Raw genomic sequence first — 21,580 nt, 5'->3', positions numbered from 1 at the left:
TAGATTAAGGTATGTTTGATGTTGTGTCATGAGATTCATACATGTCTTTAGTTGCTAGCTTGAGTTCTAATTAACCCATGGTTCAAATCTTTGCTATGTCATGGGGATGATATTCGGCCAAGGTGGATTTTGTGTTAATGCCATTGCATGCTAAATGTGAAGCTTGTTAATGATACATGTGATGGTGGATTGACGACTCTTGGATTTTCTTTTTAGCATTTTTGAGTGAGACATTAAGTTCTTTGTTTAACCATGACCAAAATTGAAATGGTATGGTGTTGTGATGTATTCGGCCATGGTATATTCATAAGTATGATTTATGCTTATTGCATGGTAGGTAAGATTTGTGTTTTGGATTTATGTTTATGTTTGGTTATAATCAACTTAGTGATTCGGCCCTTGCACATATATATATATATATATATATATATGTTTGCACATGATGTATTGGTATGACATATACAATATATCAAGGTATATATTTACACATGATGGTGTTTCGGTTATGGAGTAAATGATGGATGCGTATTGAGTTATAATATGTAATGCATTAGTTAGTAAAATGTATGCCATTTGTGTGTGGTATTGAGTATATAATTGACCTCAACATAGACATGCATATTCGGCCACATGAATGAGTACATAGGTTGATGTGTTTGTTCGGCCATAGGTAAGCATATTGAAGGCTTATTCTTGACTTAGAAAATTCGGCTAAGAAGAATATTAACTAATGTGTTGAGTTTGATTCACGATTCCGTACATATGTGACTTTAATGTCTAATGAATATATATGGGCTAAGTACCTTGAGTTCCTCCTTTCGATGCTCAAATGATTAAATCAATTTATTTGTTAAATTAAGCTCAAGAGCAAAGAGGAACTAAATCCGATAAAGGGAAGGAAAAAGTGGTCGAATAGCCATCGGAATCGTTCGACAACATCCGAGGTAAGTTTTCGAGTAATGGAACTTAAATTATGATTCGATTAGATTATGTCTTAAGTAAATCAAAATCATGCTCTTTGTATGTGGCTATTGAGCCGAAATTGTAAATATGATAAGTGTCTTGTGTTGAGCTTTGGTAATGAAAATGAAATATGGATGTGTCATGATTTATTGATATATGTGTGCATGGTTCTTCGAATGATGTCTGGGGCTAAGTCCCGAAGGCTTTGTGCTAAGTGACTATATCCGGACTAAGATCCGAAGGCATTTGTGCGAGTTACTAAATCCGGACTAAGATCCAAAGGCATTTGTGCGAGTTACTAAATCCGGGTTAAGTCCGAAGGCATTTGTGCGAGCTACTATAACCGGCTATGTCCCAAGGTATTTGAACAGTAGCTATATCCGGTTAAACTCCAAGGTCGTGATTCGGGAATGAATGAACTTGCTGTAAAAATTTCAGTTAATACGCTTGTGAAATCCCAACAATGAGGTATGTTTCGTATGTGCTTTGAATTAGTTGAGCCCTTACAAATAAGTATTCGCTCAGTTGATAAACAAGCTACCGGCCTTTGGCTAAGTTGATCTTTGTGTATGAATATAAGGGTTGGTAATGTGAAGTAAGTATGATATTGAGAATTTGTGCATATGAAATTATCTGTTTAGCTACATAAATGCTATACTTTGGTTGTGTCTAAATTCATAACTCAAACTTACTAAGCATTAAATGCTTACTCCGTTTCTTTGATTCTCTGTTTTATAGATTTTGGCTCGTTAGCTATCGGACTCGGGATTTTTGGAAGTCGAAGTCTCCCACACTATCAAAGCCCCCTTTTGGTACAATTTTGGTTGAACTTTGAAATGGCATGTATAGGACTACCCCTTTTTGTTGTGGGTCATGGACCCCTTTGGATTTGTATAATTTTGGATAGCCATGCGAAAATGGCTTATATATGTTTTGAGCATAATGTTATAATCATATGGTATGGAATGGTTAATCACTATCATAAATTGTGCTATTTATGCTAAAAGGGCTAGATGAATCATGGAAACTATGAAGTAGGTAAAGTCTACCTTAAAGGCAGGTGCTGACAGCAGCAGTGATGTAGATTTGAAAATTCACTAAAAATAGTAGGAATGGAATTAAATAGTGAATAAATTATGTAAACAAACCTTGATGAATCTATTTTCATAGGAAAGTAATGAAATGATCATATGAACAGTATGTTAAGAGATATTTAAGTTTTTGTGAGACAGGGCCAGAACAGTTTCTGGAGCCCCTGTTCCGACTTTGGAAATTCATTATAAATTAACCAGAGATAATTAGAAGTCATGCCATATATGTACAGATTCCTTTTTTAGTCTAGTTTCTGTAGAAACAAACGGAATCAGTGTTGAATCCCTGTACAGGGATATATCCAAGTCGTAATGTGCAAAGGTCAGTGTAGTCGATCCTTGTAATATGGGAGTCTTTAACTAATAAACTGTACTAATTGGCCAAACCAAAAATTCTAGAAAAAAATTTGTAGATGCATATATGAGTCTAGTTTCAGGGAAAAATTACGAAACTGATTTTCGAGTTGTGGAACTCAAGATATGATTTTTAAGGTGACAGTGATACAGTTAGACAGTTGTCTGGCAAATTTTAAAATAAATTGTGCAAATAAGTGGATTAAGCCCGTTAACCCCTCGTGTCCGACTCCGGCGACGGTCTCGGGTACGGGGTGTTACACGCTCCGAGAAGATTGAAGAGAACACTCGAAGAATGCCATCGGAATCAACTCAAAAGTGGATCTCCTTCAAAATCGAAGATCTCTATTTAATTTCTTTCAAAGTTTTATTGAGTTTCTTTATGTCTTGTTGTTATCCTAACTTTGATATGTTTCTATTCAAGATTATGAACTAAATTCCCTAGATACCTAGGGAAGATGAAACCTATGATGAATCTTATTATTTGATTTTTGATTTAAACGATAAATACTTGATTCTTGTTCTCAATTATGTATGCTTATTTCTGGTTTTAATATTTCTGAGATATTAGTTCAAGTTTAATGTGCTTATTTCAGTGGAGCAAAAGTCTCTGTTTAAGAGTAGATCTAGCACAGTTAAGTAGAATTGAATGTAATCCTAGAAATAGGACGACATAAATCTACTGGATTAGAGTCAAATCTAATAGGGGAATCCATAGATCGAGTTAATGCGGCAATAGATGTTTTAATTAGAAAGAGATTTCAATTAATCAACCTAGTGTTAATTGTTCTTACTCTCGAAAGAGATATTAATATGATTTAGAGATTTCTACGGATCAAGACACAAGTGAATAAATCGTTTAATTCAGAATTATAATAATAGGTGAAGTTTAGGTGTATTCTTTCCTGGATATTGTCTATCTCATTAGTTATCTTTGATTATTTTCCTATTTCATTCTCTGTTGCATTCTTAATTAGATTAGTTTAATAATTTTAGATTAAAATAATCACTCCAATTTGTCGGGTAAATAATAGAAAAATGGTAATTACTAGTACTTTTAGTCCTCGTGGATACGATATTCCCTACTCACCATAACTATACTATTGTTCGATAGGTGTGCTTGCCTTAGTCGTATTTGTAGTTAGTTTAGTGACCATCATAAGCACATCAAAACTTGTTACCACATAATCATCCAAAATATCATTCAAACATGACTTATAATAACACGTTACCAAAATGTCAAATATGTAATACATATAACAATTTTGCATATAAGTGCACTTACAATTAAAGTACCAAAACATGTTCAACATTTGCAAAATAAGTATTCTATATACATGCCACAAGTAACCACAATTCAAGACTTAAAAATCTACCGATGTTAGAAGATGGTAGGTGAGAGCTTTTTTGATCCAATCTATACGTTCCGGTTATCCAAAATCTACAAAACATAATAACAGAAGTAAGTATATACAATACTTAATAAGCTCATACAATTCAATTCAATAACTTACCTTATTCATTTAATAGGTAATTGCAAATGCTATTCAAACTAATATTCCTATCATGACAAAGTTCAATAATTCTGGATTAGCAAATAATGATCATACGAATAGTCAGAATTAATATTTTGTCTACATTAATAATACAATGTATATCCTTTGATTTTTCCAATGGAACTTTGTAAAATAACACAATACACAAGTGTGAGAAACATTTAATGCTCGTTCGAGCTAGTCGGGTGCATAAATACATGTATCAGGTTACCTATCCGAGTTAAACCATTGACAACACAGAAAAATAGTCTGCCCAAGGCTATGTATACATGTAAGGTTACCAGTCCAGGCTAAACCTTTAAAGCGACAACAAATTACCAGCCCAGGCTAAATCCGTGTCACATGTATATCCGAGTCCGCAACAAATGCTAGAGCTTAGTCCAGAATGGGAATCATTCAGAAACCTCGTGTATGAGGCTTTTACTCGGTCCATCAGAATTATCTCAGAATTTGATTTATTACCACTTAGTCTGATTTCCATTTCAACAGTTTATATATAAATATTTAACAACATTTAGTAACAAATCATAATCATGGAAGATATTATGAACTTACCTGTCAAGTGATTCAACTATCAGGGACTAATCGGTAATTTTTCCTTTTCCTCATACGTCCTCTGATCATTGAGATTCTTGATCTATAGTATAGTTTAATTTAATTAAATCAATTCAAACCACATAAATAATCAACTTTATGCATTTAAGTCCTCTAAATCACATTTTACAAATTTACCCCTAAACTTTACCCTTTATGCAATTTAGTCCCTAAACCAGAAACTATGAAATTGAACACATTTAAGCTTACAACAAGCTAGCCGAATTTCCTATAATTCATGAACACCCCATATATTTCTCAATTTCACTATAATTCCATAAAATTTTACTATTTTAACAATTAAATCCTTAAACATCAAAATCACTAAAAATTATTTTATAAATTTAGCTATCAAGCTTACAAAATATCATCAAATTTCAAAAAATTTAGAAACTCAACAATGGAACATTTCAAAACATTTAATAGTTTTACAAATTAACATCCAGGTTAGCTAGATTAAGCTAAAATGATCTCAAAAACATAAAAATCACTAAAAACGAGAGTTGAATACATACCATGCATGAAAAACCAAGCTTGGTCGAAAGCTCCCTAAACTTATCAGTGGTGTTTTCGATTTGGTAAGGTGAAAAGAAAAATATGATGGCTATTCCATCATGTTATATTTTAATTTCATTTATTTACTATTTTACTATTTTACCCTTAAAAATTAAACATATTTTCTTATAACACAATACCAAAACCGTCCATTATATATTTGTTAGGTACAATTACTATTTAAATTGCTCAGTTCACATCACTATAAGCATTCAAAATCTTTAGCTAATAGCAATCAACTTTAGTAGCTTTTATGATTTAGTCCTTTTATTTAATTAATTATCTAAACGGAAAAATTACCTAGCCAACTTTTAATACGACATTATAGAAACTCTATAAATATTAAATAAATAATAATTACAGACTTATTGGTCAGAGTCATGGTCACTTAACCACTATTTTTTATACCATTAAAAAAATGAGATGTTACAATTTACCCATGTCTCGGTCTATGAATTTTATTGTTCTGAATGACACTACATACTACAAAAATCATACATCCAACACACCAACTTTTAGTTCATTATCTATTCGAGCTCATGCTTTTACTTACATCAAAGTGTACGAGTCATGCATACATAGCCCGCCATCTATTTAGGATTTAGGTATGCCACACTATGAACGTCACAAGTGAATAAATCCATAAATGGATTCAATATATATTTTGCTTAGGTAATATCCAATGTATTGTCAGTCACATCTATGTCTCTATCTTCTGGGAGTCATCCATTTCGATGCCTAAGACAAAACACCTTCCCAATTGGACATGATAGACGACATATTAGTCTTTCAATCGGTTTGCTCATTTCTGATTAGACTAAGAACATGTTTAAGTTTGTCTACTAATATAAGATGTCTTTCTGTATTACAATCCGACCACGTAATACCGTTTATTAGTTAAACATTAGACAACCAGTTAGGAACATTTGCTTCTATTTTGCTTTGCATGCAAAAACCATATGAGGACATTATACAAAGTATTAATGTAATTCATGAATGATTTTATTCATCAATTTGTCAAAAAAATTAGATGTGCACACTGATGAAAATACTACACTTAGGGCACTAGATCTAACACACTAGACTTGCTCAATTTCCATAAGTTTTTGTATTTGATACTACTAAACCATATAAAAAACTAGCCAAATAACTCAGTAGTAGTTAAAACTTTATGAAATACCAAAAAAAAAGAAAGAACAAGTGAATTTAAAAACAATTCCTTAATCATTTAACATGAGAAAGATTCAAATGAAAAAAAAACACTACAATACTTAGAAATGTCATTTACTAATATTTCATCAATTGTTCTAATGATAATATTTTATTTTGTTTGCTTATTTGAATTTATGCTAATGTACGAGTTAATATTATTAAATTATTTATCATGTATGGTATCTAAATAAATAATATTATTAAAGTGATGGAAAAAGTTGGGTTGTATTATATTTATATCATTTAATGTAAAGTGAAACCATGTCTTGGTTAAAATGTTCTTGTGACATATTTATAATATTCTAATGTTTTTTTTGTTTACTCGTAGATAAGTGATCCAATGTTAAAATTATGGTGTAAATTTTTTTATGGTGTCTTTTTCATTAATTTCCAATGTTAAATTTTTTTATTTACTTGTAGATGAGTGATCCAAAGCAAGATGGTTCAACTCAAAGATCACAAAATTTTTCCCCAAGTAGAGATGATCAAACAAGAACCAAGGGAAATATTCGAAGAAATATTACTCTAAGGGTAGCTTGTTGGAATTATTTCACCAAATATGTAACTGAAGAGGGGGGAAATAGTGCAATGTGCAATGCTTGTGATGTTACACCATGTAATCAACTTTGAGTTCTATAAACAATTTGAACAATTGTTTGAAAATATGCTTAAAAAGACCTCAAGGAAATACATCTGACCCAAAGAAATCAAATTAACATTTGTGAAGACTAGCCAAGAAACAACGGATTTATCAACTTAGGTGTTTGACAAAGATGTTGTTAAAAAGGCATTATTTCATATAATAATTGTATATTAACAGCCTTTTAAAATTATAGAGGAAGAGGGGTTCAAATACTTGCCCACGGTTTAGTCTTCCATCTCGTTGGACAATTTGAGGGGATTGTCTTGATTTATTTAACTCCATTAAGAGTATAATGGTGAATTATTTTGAAAAAGATATAAGTAGAGTTTTTTTGACAACAAACACTTCGACTTCATTACAGAAGATATCTTACATGGTTTTAACGACACATTGGGTGGATGATGAGTGGAGGTTGCAAAAAAGGATTATAATTTTTTTGTTCAATATCTGCTCAAAGAGGTGAAAGCATAAGTCAAGCCCTTGAAAGATGTCTTCAAGATTGGGGGATTGAGAGGGTCTTCACTATTACAATTAATAATGCATCCGCCAATAGTGTTATCGTTGAATATTTGAGAAAGAAATTGAATCATCAAAATACTTTTGTTGCAAAGGGGAAATTTGTGCATATGAGATGTGTTGCACACATTCTTAATCTCATTGTGTAATATGATATTAAGGATGCTTATGTGTCTGTGGATCGAGTTAGAGGTGTTGTAAGGTATATAAGAGCATCACCACCAAGATTAACAAAATTTTACCAACGGGCAAAAGAAGAAATAATAGATAGTAAGACTCAATTGTATTTAGATGTGGCTACTAGATGGAACTCAACATATATGTTGTTAAAGGTGGCAAAAAAATATGAATATACATTTGAATCATATGCACGTGATAATCATAACTTTTTTTCTTGACCTCACAGTTGGGGATGGAGTTCCTACATTTGATGATTGGGAAATTATTCAAAAAGTTATAAAAGCGTTAGAGCCTTTTTATCATCTTACAATAAAGGTGTCTGAAACTTTACGTATTACCTCTCACTCACTTTTTGAAGTATTAATGGATGTGCATTGTCTTTTTTATGGGTGGCCAGATTGTGGAGATTTAGACATAATTCCTATAACTTCCAAAATTGGGGATAAGTATAATAAGTATTGAGGTGAAGGAAACAAGACCAACATGCTAGTTTACTTAGCGATTATCTTTAATCCACGATGTAAAATGAACTTTTTGGGCTTTAGGGTCAACTTGTTTTTTCCTAATGTTGCTAATGACATTATGAAAATGATTGATAAACAATTGCATTGCTTGTTCAATGAGTATTCTTCTAATGTCGAGAGAATTCAATTGTTTTAAGATAGATCTAGTTTTTCAACAAATTTTTTCAGTTCAATAGAAATAGATCAGTCATAAATGCAAATAAGCTTGGCCAAGCAAAAATACTTTAAGAAGAAGATACAAGTTGGACTAGAAAATAAATCTAAGTTAGAAGTATTTGGGTGAGGAGGACGAAGTAAACAATTCAAGTTCATTTGATTTATTATTGTGGTGAAAAATGAACAGTCATAGATTCCCTATTCTTACACAAATGACTCGAGATATTCTTGTTATTTATATCTCAACAGTTGCCTCAAAAAGTGCATTTAGCATGGGTGGATGTGTTCTTGATATTTTTAGAAGTTCTCTACCTCCTGTCATGGTCGTGGCTTTGGTTTGCACACAAGATTGGCTTCGAAAATCTAATGATCCGATCAATCCTTAAGACTATGTTAATGAACTTCAAACCATGGAAGATGGTAATATATTAATTTTGATTCATAAAATAAGTTTTTGTGTTATTTATATTAGTAACCATTCCCAGAAGTTAACTAACACTTTTGTTTTTAAATTTGCTAGACTTATCCAAAATACCTGAAGATCAAGAAGGTAATATACTTAGCATTAGTTTATAAAGTTAAATGTTGATTTAATTTATTTTTGTAAATATTTTTATTATTTAACTAACTTATTCAATACTTTTACTAGATGTTTCAAGCTTATCGACGGTGTTTGAAGCAAAAGAAGAAGCTTAAGCTATTCTATAACGGTTTTTGAACTGATGTGTTTTTGTTACTAGTTTGTTGTGTTATTGCTATTGTTTATTTCACTTTTGTTGTATTATTTTTATTTTTATTTTGTTGTTTGGAACGATGTAGTTTTTCCTATATTTTAGACTTTTGCTCATGTTTTCTATCATAATCTTGTTATGTTATTAAAAACTTTAAAAGAAAATATTTTAAAAAGATTATATAAAATAAACAATACCAAAGTCATTTTTTAATTTAACTCAAACAAATAGGTTCGATTCAAATTCTATCTTATTTGATTTGATTTGAGAAAATTTCAAATCAATTTAGGATGATAAAATAAATTCGTCAGCTCGATTAACTTGAGTTTTTAAATTTGATTCAATCGAACGCCCACTCTTACAAAAGAGGATAAATTAAAAAGGAGAACTAGGGTTTTATTAAGAAAATATGAAAAATAAAAATAAAAAGAAAAAAGAAAAAAAAAAGACATGAAAGCCACATGAAAATTAAATAGAAGCTAGGTCAGTGTCATGTTATGTTTTCATAGTAGCTTTAATATCGGATAACAGTTTAGTGTTAAAAATATTACAAATCAAAATCTCACAAATTAAGGTTTAATCATCAAAGTATAATTTAAACTAATAACTATTGTTGGTAACGAAATAAACAAGTTGAAATTTGTCCCTAAATCAAAACCCTGACTCGCGGAAGTGAAGCACACACGCTAAGAAAAACACTCTTTTTTAACCTTTGAATATCACCACGTTTTCTCCCTTTTCCACTTTTTCCTTTTCAAGTTTCACTTTATGATATTTGAATAGTTTAGTCGTCTCTTTCCCTGGGCAGCTGATTTCGTCATCCCAAAGATTCAGCCCAAGTCAAACTCGGAGCTCGAACTCAATCACACACAGAGAAACACAATTGATTTCCTTTTCCACTAAACTATTTAAACTAGAAACTATTTACTTTCTGTGAATTTCATTTTCGGCACTCTCTGCAACTGCAATCATGACCTCGCTTGTGCAAGTAATTTTTTTTTTATAGTTCAATTTAATATTCGACTATGACATTCTTTTCAATTTAGATCTAGTTTTGATTTGGCGATGATTAATCATTACTTTTGTTTTTGTTTTGAAAAGGCCTTTTCCAAGTCATTGGCTATGACTGTGCTATCGGAGATTGGCGACAAGACGTTCTTCGCTGCCGCGGTTAGTCAAACTTGAGTTTTCTCTCTATGTTTTTTGGTTGGTTAATTCATATTTATAAAACTGGAGTTTCACTATTTTCTATTGAATATGGTTCTGAAAAGGACTTGAAACTAAAACTGAGTCTATCATGTTGTGACTAATGAATAATCAACCTACATTTACAACCTTTTGTGTTGTTTTAATAGTGTTGCTCTTTCCTTTTTCTTTTTCTTTTTCTTTTTTTATAAGTTGATCATGTTCCACGTATTTTATTCCCCTTTCTGCGTGTAAAACAAAGCTAGAGGCTAAAAAACCTGTTTATCAGACATTTGATTGGATTATAAATTTCACCTGTAAAACAAGGCGTGAAAGATTTCATTCCTAAAAGGAAAAGGAAATATTGCCGGTAAAAATTTCACGGTTGAAGATCACTTAGAAGATAGTTGTGAATGAGTTATTTTCTTTTTTTGCTCAGCTTGTGAATGAATTCTGAATGAAAAAAAAAAAAAAAAACCTTGACTTCAGTTCATTAGGTGTATTCCAGATGGATCACTTGCACATGAATAAATTCACCTTTGTTTAATATTCCACTGTTTCTTGGTGTTAGTGTCCTTGCAAAATTTACTTGGCCAGTTAGTATCTGTTGGCTTTACATGAGTTACCCCAGAAGTCACCTGTGCCAGTTAAATCCATCCTTCAAAACAATAAGGTGCTCATTTACTTCTTTATTGGCTAGTAGCTTTGAAAATGCGGAAACTTCAACAACACAGTCTTTGTAATTTTTGTTATCTCTCTTAAGAGGATTAATTTCAAATGCCCCCTCCCTCTGGGATTTCCTCATATGTAGGAAAAAAAACAGAATCAGATTAAAGACCTTTAAAGTAAAATATTTCCATTTCATCTATGTAAACTGTAACTTTTCAGGCTACCTACACTCTGAATTGTTACACATCGACCGGTATGGGAATGAAATATTTGTTTACACTCAAGGGAATGAACTGTTCTGAGCAACAATAGTAACGTTAGCTGAATATTTTGTAGTAAAATGTTTTTCTTGTGTAAGTGTTGAATTTCTGGATTGTAGTAATCAACTGGTTTTACTGGAATTAACTTGTGGAAATTTTTCTTGAACGGCAGTATATCATCATTTTCATTCATGAGGTTAATATGTTAATGTTTGTTCGTTTACTTTTTCTTCTGTGATAATATGTTTTTTTATCACAGTGACTCGAAGTTGCTGTTTTAACCTAAGCAAGCCCCATGTATGAATGAAGAAATGGAGCGTAGATTGTTTAGGGTACTGAAAACTTGGAACATGGTTTTAAGCTTAGAAAAGCTAATGTCTTTTTCTGGTTCTTGGAGAGCGTAGGTATTTAGTTCCAAACTTTCAACGCATGATGGATAAGAGTATTATTTTTGTCAGTGATACAGGTTTTATTTAGAGACAAATATGATATATACTTAAATGTCAGAAAGCACTTCCTACGTTTTGCATCTTTAATTGTGTTATACTGATTTCCATGTTTTCACTTAGATATTGTATTAAATCCTGCAGTATTGTGCTTGGCCCAAAATCACAAATTTTACTGCATTTTATCCTGAAATAGCTCGATTATTGAATTTTTAAAATCACGTATTTTATTTGTTTCAAGATCTTGGCAATGCGCCATCCCAGGAAACTTGTCTTGTTAGGATGCCTGGCAGCTTTAATTGTAAGTGTTTTTCTCTTTCCCTTTCTCCATGCATCATTTTCATTCTGATTCACTCTGTTAACTTTTTTTTTTTTTTTATTGAGCATCAAGTTATATGAAATGTTTTATCTGTAGGTGATGACTATTCTTTCTGCTGTTGTTGGCTGGGCTGCTCCAAATCTTGTAAGTGGTTTGATTGCTGTTTGAGAACGGCTTCTTTTGCATGTGGGTAAATTTTAGTTTCTTTTAAAGGACCTGAACAACCAGATTAAAGGCCTTTTTTGGGCAACTCCAAGCAGTATTTGGCATCTTTGTTTTACGACGAGAAGCCGAGAACTGAATTGATGTCAATTTGACTGATGTCTATTCTCTAAAGTTACAGGTTACGAAATGCACTGGATATGCTTCAGTGTGGCTGTAGTTTTGCCCACTTAAAGCTATATGCTATAGTTAATTCTGCTACTGCTGCTATCAGTGATAAAATATAGCCCTCCAAACATAGATCTCAATCTCTTGTGGAACTTAAATCTTAAAGCATTCTTTGCAAACATGGATTAAATCTTTTCAGATGTAAACTATGTATGGACGGTTGGATACTAAGTTAAGCCTGTAATAGCCACTGTATTCTGTAGTTCTATCTGTAAATATGGTATTTGTCGAACTCTAGTGTGTGGAAGTGTGGTTTCCTTCATTATGAACTATACACCAAACCTTAGTCTGCTTAGGTGATTAATGTAATCAAATTTAATTATGTACCATGCACTCATGTACATGTAACAATTATGAACTTGTAGGGGAATGCTCTCATTCTCTTGTATTTTTTTCAATTATGCAGATTTCTAGGAAATGGACACATCACATTACGACTGTGCTTTTCTTTGGATTTGGCCTGTGGTCTTTATGGGATGGATATATGGAGGATGGGTAATGCTTTTTATTACCTCTTTAGTCTCTTCCAATAGTCTTATATCATTTTCTTGGGTTTGGTTTCTATTTGTCATGTGTCATTAGGTAAGCTTTGCTATACTGTAAGTTAATCATGTGATGATCTGATTATATTTCCTTAATAGGGAGGCTGAAGAATTGGCTGAAGTTGAAGCAAAACTGGTTGGTTATTTTAATGAATTTCCTGATGTTTAAGTAGACTTTTTCTCTGTTTGGGGAAAAAAATGAAATTGTTTAAATGTTTCTTTACTGGTGTGACTAGGATGCTGACTGGAAGGCAAACCCAGGAACAGTCAAAGGGGGGAATAAGGTACAGAAATAAAAGTATATTTCTTAAAAGGAATATTGTTACATGGCGACAGCATGTTTTCTTTCAGTGTTGAACTTATTTGATTAGAACTTTAAGGGCTTAATTAGATAATTTTGTATAGGAGCTTATCTAGGATATTTGGAAAAGGAAAGGGCTTCTTAGTATTTAGCTTTTTTAATAACATTTTTAAGACTATGAGGACATTTGACTGTTTCCTATGCTATCAGACTGATGATGATTCAAAAAAGGAGAGGCGGCCATTTCTCACACAGTTCTTCTCTCCCATATTTCTGAAGGTCATAAGTTATAAAATCTATTCAGTTGAATCTTGATTAGCCTGCATTTTGTCAAATAATTTGAAAGTGCCTATTCTGCAGGCATTTTCCATCACATTCTTTGGTGAATGGGGCGACAAGAGCCAGGTAAACTTTATAACATGAATTTCATATTTCTGTCTCTTCTTTAACAGGACTATTGCATGTTTATCATGTTGGACTGAGTATAGCAATGTCTTTTCAGCTTGCTACCATTGGCTTGGCTGCAGATGAGAATCCATTTGGTGTGGTTCTTGGTGGAATTTTGTAAGTTCTACTACCATTAGATATCTATACATATTTACCGAAGCATTGCTATTTCCTTAATATTTTGAAACCACTGTATACAGTGCTGTTTCCATTTTATATGTTTATATATCTTCACTCTGTATATGCTGTGATTAGTGATTAGTAAGGTTTCCTCTTTTATTTTTTCCTTTTTCTCAGAGGACAAGCACTGTGCACCACTGCTGCTGTACTTGGAGGGAAGAGCCTGGCGTGTCAGATATCTGAGAAAATTGTAATCCAGATCCATACTTTTCCTTTTTATCCTTATGCGACTGTTATGGTTTGCATTTAATTTGGTGAGCAACTAATAAAACCAAGTTTATATCTATTTTGATGCAGGTTGCACTCTCGGGTGGAGTTCTTTTCATTGTTTTTGGAATCCAATCCCTCCTCTCAACAGTTGAGTCTTGACGACTTACTAATGGTTAGTTCTGATTTTTCCATCAAGAAAATTGTTCACTAGAGTTGGGGTACTCCGTTGGGGAGGAGTTGGGTTGCTATGAATTCTTTAATGTTTCACATAAAACAGGCGAAGATCCTAAATCCAAATTGACCCGCTGTTTTGTTATTACATTTATAATTATTCATACCCGTCTGTCATCTTCTCACTCCAGGCACAGTGCTGTGTCTTACATTCATTATTAGATAGGCAAGCAAACGCTTCATCTATGTTCGTATCTTGCACTCAAAGGCATGTGAGGCTGTTAGAAATGAATAGAATTTGTTTTGGAATAAGTGTTTTTGCCTGCATTCAAATACATACACGTGCTGCATATAGTCTGTAATGGATACTTTTGCTTTGTGCTTATTTCACCAGGGATCATAAACTTTACATGTTTGAGATTCAGCAATCTCTTCCCATGATTGCGTACCTGAGCTAATTAAAAGTGAACCATAATCAGTTTAAAATTTCAAAATGTGAAAGCATCACCATTGGCAATGCCAATGTTGGGCGTTCTATTGTGAATCATAATTATATTCTGTTTTTATCAAGATTTGGGTTTACAGTTCAGCAATGAAACGCAACAATTTAAAAGCAAAGAAATCAAGTTCATGCCATTGGCTCATACCATGGCCGTATTATCAGTTATATGGTTTATTAAGTTTTTCCATCTTTAGTGTTCTACCAACAAAGTAAATAATCTCTTTTTATTGTTTATAATCAGCCTCTCAATTTTTTTTTAAAAGAAAATATTTTCCTAAACGCAACCGACCTTAGGCTATTTTTGGACATTAATTAAAACGTGAAAACAACAATGAGAATAAAGCCATCGGTTCCTCCCTTGGTCTGGAATAATGTAAGACGTGTTCCATTCCTGATCGTTCATCAGGTTCATTTTTGTTCTTTTTTCCCCTTGATATTTTAAGGTGTCACTTATCACAAATTGTTTAGCAAATGCAAAGACAGACATCTACGGAGCCAACTTTACTCACAACTAGTACCCAACATCCATCCTCTTGTCTATAATTTGACCATACAAAATGTCCAGGTCCGGGGATCATACAACATTGTATCAACACACACATATACAGCATTTAAAGCTCTAAAAGGAGTATGTATATACATTAACAGTGATAAAAGCCAAATAGGTCTACTCTTCAGCAACCACCACTTGCTGGTTCAATTGAACTAAGAAGCCCATTCCCCCTTAGCTGCATGCAGTGTTCTTCAGCATCGGCCTGTGCACAAATAATCACCACTGCCAACCCATTGTAGTGTGCTTCTTGCATTATATTAACTGCATTGTCTAGGGTCATCCCCGGGATCACTTTCATCAATACTTGGACAACATATTCCCGTTTATTATAGTTGTCATTGTGTAGCATGACTCGATAAGGTGGGGCTATTTTTCTTGACTTCCTGAGCAAGTTATAACCATAAATGTTTAAAGAAGGTTCTGTGGAGAAAGCAATATTAGATAACAGACATAGCATGGGCTACTCCTGCATGCATGCCAATGCATGAATAGTTCAAAGACACCGATTTAACATCACACACGCAACAAGTGTGGGCACAAAATAGTTACAGGGTGTGGAATTGGAAATCTCCCCAGTTTCTGGATTGTGAAATGTTCCAGTCAGGATGCACCGCTCATTTTTGTAGGAAGCGCAAGTTGATTTTGATTGTCCAACTAAAAAAGGAGGGTAACCAGCAAATTTGCGAGAAGAATGCTCATGATAAAACAATATCAATGATGAGTATTTCACATCAAAATATCTAAAGGTACAATAATACATTTGAATTTGGGGATGCACCTTAGATCGAACTCAGATTCACGACCAGGAGTGGTTCTCTCTATAACTGGCTTCTCCAAGATTCCTCCTCCTTTACTTGGTCCTGTGGTCGATATAGCCATGAGAACGCCACGATTGGTACATGGTCCTCTGCACAGTGACCGTTTCTCTCCTGTTTTGTATAGTTTTAATTTAACACACATTGATAGAAAGCAAGGAACCATCAGTATTAAGCGCTCTACTGATGCCAATTAAGTTTGATGACTAATAAGAAATGGAGGACAGTTTTTGGATATTGAAACAGAACACCATAATTATAGCTTTCGAAAAGAATAATAGTTAATATCATTCATTTCAGTAGCTCAAGAGCTCAAAGCAATTGAGGTTCACTAAATCCAGTCAATAAAAGAATTGGAACTCAACAGACTCACTACATTACTGTCTGTGGGCAAGAAAATGAGATTAGTAAACAACGCATGATTACATAACTAATATTCAACTTTCCGGTCATCAATAAGGAAAATGTACTACTCTCATGTAATCAATACATTTTGCAACAAGTCAATAACTAAGATTCAAAAGACCATTTTTGGATTTCAGAGCTACTCTCAATAGGTCTAAAGATGGCAAAATTTCTCCTTTTCTTCTCTCATTTTCTTGGATGAAGAAGTAGCTATATAAATGGATCCAATCATCTACAACCAAATTCATACCCTCAGAACTATACAACAAGAAAAATGTCTCCGGCTAATGATGAGTGAGCTAAAAGGCTGAGAATCCAAATCCCTTTCCCACCAACAGCTAGCAAAAAAACTAAGCAGACCATACATCAATAATGTTGCCCTTTTAGGAAAAAAGAAACATCCTCAATAGCATGAATGAAAGTGAGTTATTTTATAACAGTTGCCATCTTCATTCCTAAACCAGCAAGTCCCTGCAAAGCTCTAGCCCTCTAAAAAGTACAATGTCAAATAATACCAGCAAAAGGAATTTTGCAATTAAAATATGTATGTTCGTATATATTTCTTATTCCTAAGCATTCTTCACAAACCACAGTTTCAACGAAATAAAAATTTCTGCAAAAGAGTAGCCATCCCAGAAAATGAATCCGCATAAAGCTCCATCCTTTTTAATCCGAATCGTTAATAAAAGCACTTCTGCATCTATTACTTGGATTATTGGATGAATAATTCGGAGGAACTAAGCAGAACATAAGCGACAAGAGTCATCTAAACGAAGTGGCTGCGATACCCAGATGTGTTTTATGGTTTATTCAGTAATAAATCAAGAAAAATTAAAAACTTCACGTATAACCCAAATTTGAAAACCCAAAAAGAAGAAAGTGGAGAGAAGGAAGAACCTGGTTTAGGATTAAAGACAGTGTTTGGTGAGAGAGATAATCTACCACGTATGGCAGTCTCCATGCCTCTCCGACTCTATATTTCCACACAGTCTCTCCTCACTTCTGTCTAACGAAAAATGTTTTTTAACCACTTTTTTTTGTTTTAGATTTTTTGTTTTTCTTTTTTTCCATTTTTTGTGGCTAAACAACCCAACACCATTTAGACCGAAAGATTTTTACAACCCAAATTTACAAGTATGATTATATGGGCTAAATAAGGCGTAAAAGCCGTTTATTTTTTAATTAGGACTTTAGGCTATTTTTATTATTTAAGGAAATAGATCAACTTTAGGAAAAAGAAAAAGAAAGTGTATCCGGTTGTGTAAGCTTCCCGCACAGGTGGCAGAAAGCGCTCTTAATTGGACACGCTGTCCCTTTCTCTTTCCTACCATTAGGATTTTTAATTTTAAATTATTTTAGGGTTAGAGTTTTTGAATTTATAGATTAGGATTTATGGTTTTCTATTAAAACCACGAAAGTTCATAAGTAGATTTGAGGGGTCGAGATGTGATAACACACCTCAGAACACATACATTTCATATGTCATAGCAGGATAGGATCATCACCTCAGAAACCTATCGTGGGGAAATCAGGTTTCAAGATAATAATTCTTGATATGATCAGGGGTTAAAGTCTAGGTAGAGGTCTCAGTCGGCAGCTGTGATGCGGTCACAAGTTCGAGAATAACCGGGGGATCAGGTGACAATCGTTACACGTTCAGGAGTTCAAGCTTTTTGGATACCCACAAACGATGCCCTATATATATTATACATAAGATTGATGTCATAATTATAGGGAAAAACTTTAGGGACATCTGGCGTAATCAACGCAATTTTTTTCTCTATTTCCAAGTAATCGGTATCTTTAACTTTTCATTCTTATCTGAAGGTTGACACAAGCTGAACACAAGAGGGCTTTCAAGTGGAGAGCAGATGTTTCGATGCAGTGGAGGTTAAACTCCGGTCGGCGCTGTAACAGTTGTAGTTATTAATGAGTCATTTAATAATGACAACCATCATCGCCCCGAAAGGAGCATCACCTTTACTGCACCGCAATAGCCGTTCTCCGCCTGATGGTCCTCTTGCATCCACGACACTGCCGGCCTTAGAATAAAAAGGAAGGTTAAAGGTACTGGTTGCCTAGAAATGGAGAAAAAAAACTACACCAATTATAACGAAAAGCCATAAAATTTTTCCGTATGAATATGCCCTCAAACTTCTACATGATATTTACAGGGCATCATTTTCAGGTATCCAAAAAGATTGAGCTCATGGTCGCGTAATGACTGTCAACTGGCTTCTTTGTTATACATTGATCCATTATTGTATAATAATTATCGATTGAGACCTTCACGTATTCCTCCACGCATAAAGCAAAATCACCCCGGAACCCAACTTCGTAGGATAGGTTCTGAAGGTAATAGTCTTATCTAGATAGGACATGTGAAATATATGCATCTCGGAGCGATATCACATTACCGATGATTCAAAAATACCTCAAACATTAAGAAAATATTTTATAGATGAGGGATAGAGGGGGGAGGCGATGACTGAGGGACGATGAAGCTTGGTGTGTGTGAGCCCTTTTATAGGTGCAAGAAAGGGTTGATTTGCAAACTAAAAATTTTCTTTCATTGAAAACGTGCTGTAGGAGTTGAAGAATATATTCGAAACATTGTTAAAATAGCCAAAAAAATACGATGCATCAAACACTTTTAATGTCTATCAGAAGAAAAATGTTAGAGAATGCTCGCCCAGCTAAGTGCGCTTTCCTAACATGTCAGTAGGAAAACTCCCCCAGCTGGGCATGCTTTCTCTAACATTTTTCTTCTGTTGTGTACATTAAAGTAACCTTTGCAGAATACCTAGGGAACATGTTATAAAGTGGGTTGAAATTATATGATTTTTGAACGCGTTTTGAATACTCCAGTGTACTTGTATCATACAAAATTAAATGAATGCATGCATTCATGAATGAATTTTGAAGTATGTATTCCCTTTCTCCCTATATTATCTTTTCTATAAAAGGGATGTATTTTTAACAACTTAGACACACATGAAATAAATATCAAACATCGAGTAGTTGTCTTGCGAGAGTTGTGTGTACTTCTTTGGACATTCCTTTACTTATTTTTTTACTTTTATTAACCCAATTCATGATCGATATTGAAATGAGTCGACGAGTGAAATCTGTTATTTACTACGATGGTCAAATCTATAATACAGAGGTCACAATAGTGTTCGTAAAAGTGAAGTCTATGGAATTGGTGTTCAATCCTACAATTAAATTGTATAAGCTACGAACCAGAATAAGAAGCAAAGTCAATGGATCGACCCAGGGAAGAATTTCAAAGTTGCAATGCAGATTTCTTACCTCCATTGACCCCTAAAGGAATGAGCTCTTCAACGTAACTGGTAAGGTCCATCTTAAGATGGTCATATCATTGCACTACTCAAGCAAAAATGCTGTAATGGAGTTATACATCGAATTTACCGAAACTGATAGATCTGGCCTATTTTCGACCATCGTTGCGATGAATATGGGAACCGAAGCTAAAGTAGAAATTCTTACTACATAGTTGTGCAGTGGGTTCACTAGCTTGTTACAAAGCAATTTCTACGATATCCTCAAAACATTTATGGGCAGACACTCATCGGTATCCAGCATAGATCTAAACTTTGGTGTCCAGTACCGGTCAGGGTTCGAGCATAACCTAAATATTGACACTCGAGCTCGACATTTAATCAATGTATTCAATTTCAACTTTTCCACTGGGTCGATGTCATGGGGTAAAAGTAGTTATACGAGGGGATCATCGATGTACACCAGACATCAAATTGATGTATTTTTTGACGAGCACATGGGTTATAAGAGAACCAATTACCTATTTAGTTCGACGGAGACCAACGAGGGTACGTCCAACCCTTTGCTCGAAAGTGACAATGAAGGTGCAGATGAGGGAGAAGATGCGACCCATGAAGAATGTATTGGTGTGGAAGAAGGGGTGGCAGAGGGAGAAGATTCAAGTGAGGAAAAAAGGGTAGGAGATGCAATTGACGGGGAGGATTCGAAAAAGGGTAGGAGATGTAGTTGACGGGGAGGAGTCGAATCCTAAGCCAATCTAGCAACGCGGTCCGAATGGTTCAGAAGTGGCACTATTTTCTAAACTAAAGTCGAAACCTTGTGAGTCCAAAGATGGTGCCTTGGACAATGCTCCGGATCCGTGATTCTAGGCATATGAATCTCCTCCTCACATGACGAACATCAACTTATCGACCAATAGTGGTTTAGAATTTTCGCAACTATCGTACAAAAAACCTGATCATGCGAGTACATCTCGTGAGGTACGAGTACTGAAAGTTGGAATGGAATACCTAAACAAAGATCATTTCATTGTTGCACTGAAGTAGGACAACTTCAAGAATAGCGTGAACTACTAAATCATGAAGTCTCGTTCTGAAAAATTCAAAGAAAAGTGTACAATGTGAGACGGGAAGTGCAAGTGGAAAATCATGGCGTCTTTCCGTAAGAAAATCAATCTGTAAACAATAAAAAAGTATTTTGGTCCACATAACTGTGTTGCGTCAGGTGCAAGTCAGGACCATTTGATGCTAGACTCGAAAAAGATTTCTAACATTATTCTACCAATAGTGAATACAAGTCCTAGGATTCTCGTCTAGGTGTTGATTGCGGACATCCATAGCTACTACAAGTACACTTTAATGTACTACAAAGTGTAGGTTGAAAACAGAAGGCTATGGATAAGTTGCATCATGAGTAGGACGATTCATATAACTATCTATGGGAATGGTTTCAAGTATTGGATCAATACGTATTTGCTTCCATAACCGATCTAGAAACGTAGCTAAAGTACTTCAATAGTTGATTGGTCATTGGGAAAAGAGTATTCCATCGAATCTTTTGGACATTTAATCAATACAGAGAGGTTTTTCGGCATTGTAAGCCTCTGGTTCAAATTGAAGGCACCTGGCTATACGAAAGGTATCAACATCGTCTGTTGATTATCGTTGCTTAGGATAGTAATCAAATAATTATGCCGATAGCATTTGCAATAACTGCTGGAGAAATGACAAATGACTAGGATTTCTTCTTGAACCGATTGCACTGCAGCGTTTGGCCATAGTCAGACATTTGTGTTATATCAGACATG

General features: G+C 34.0%; 2 protein-coding genes across 2 annotated transcripts; one reads left to right on the top strand and one right to left on the bottom strand.

Moving 5' to 3' along the window:
• The first annotated feature begins 9,705 nt into the window (after positions 1-9,705).
• Positions 9,706-14,507, top strand: LOC108461617 (GDT1-like protein 4). The gene is made up of 12 exons (XM_017761513.2): positions 9,706-10,063; positions 10,177-10,245; positions 11,877-11,936; positions 12,051-12,098; positions 12,751-12,839; positions 12,986-13,022; positions 13,123-13,170; positions 13,398-13,466; positions 13,548-13,592; positions 13,690-13,751; positions 13,932-14,004; positions 14,112-14,507. Exons 1-12 carry the CDS (start codon positions 10,046-10,048, stop codon positions 14,181-14,183), a joined length of 690 nt encoding a protein of 229 aa, XP_017617002.1. The 5' UTR covers positions 9,706-10,045; the 3' UTR covers positions 14,184-14,507.
• Positions 14,508-15,197: 690 nt separating this feature from the next.
• LOC108461643 (ATP-dependent Clp protease adapter protein CLPS1, chloroplastic-like) lies at positions 15,198-17,551 on the bottom strand. The gene is made up of 3 exons (XM_017761543.2): positions 17,368-17,551; positions 16,029-16,179; positions 15,198-15,633 (listed from the first exon to the last, which is right to left on the bottom strand). Exons 1-3 carry the CDS (start codon positions 17,429-17,431, stop codon positions 15,372-15,374), a joined length of 477 nt encoding a protein of 158 aa, XP_017617032.1. The 5' UTR covers positions 17,432-17,551; the 3' UTR covers positions 15,198-15,371.
• Between the last annotated feature and the right edge of the window lie 4,029 nt (positions 17,552-21,580).

The sequence above is a fragment of the Gossypium arboreum genome, chromosome 13 (assembly GCF_025698485.1).
Source record: "Gossypium arboreum isolate Shixiya-1 chromosome 13, ASM2569848v2, whole genome shotgun sequence".
In the NCBI taxonomy this organism is placed as follows: Eukaryota; Viridiplantae; Streptophyta; class Magnoliopsida; order Malvales; family Malvaceae; genus Gossypium; species Gossypium arboreum.
The sequence above is the reverse complement of the archived record's forward strand: the minus strand, read 5'-3'. Positions and strand labels throughout refer to the sequence as shown.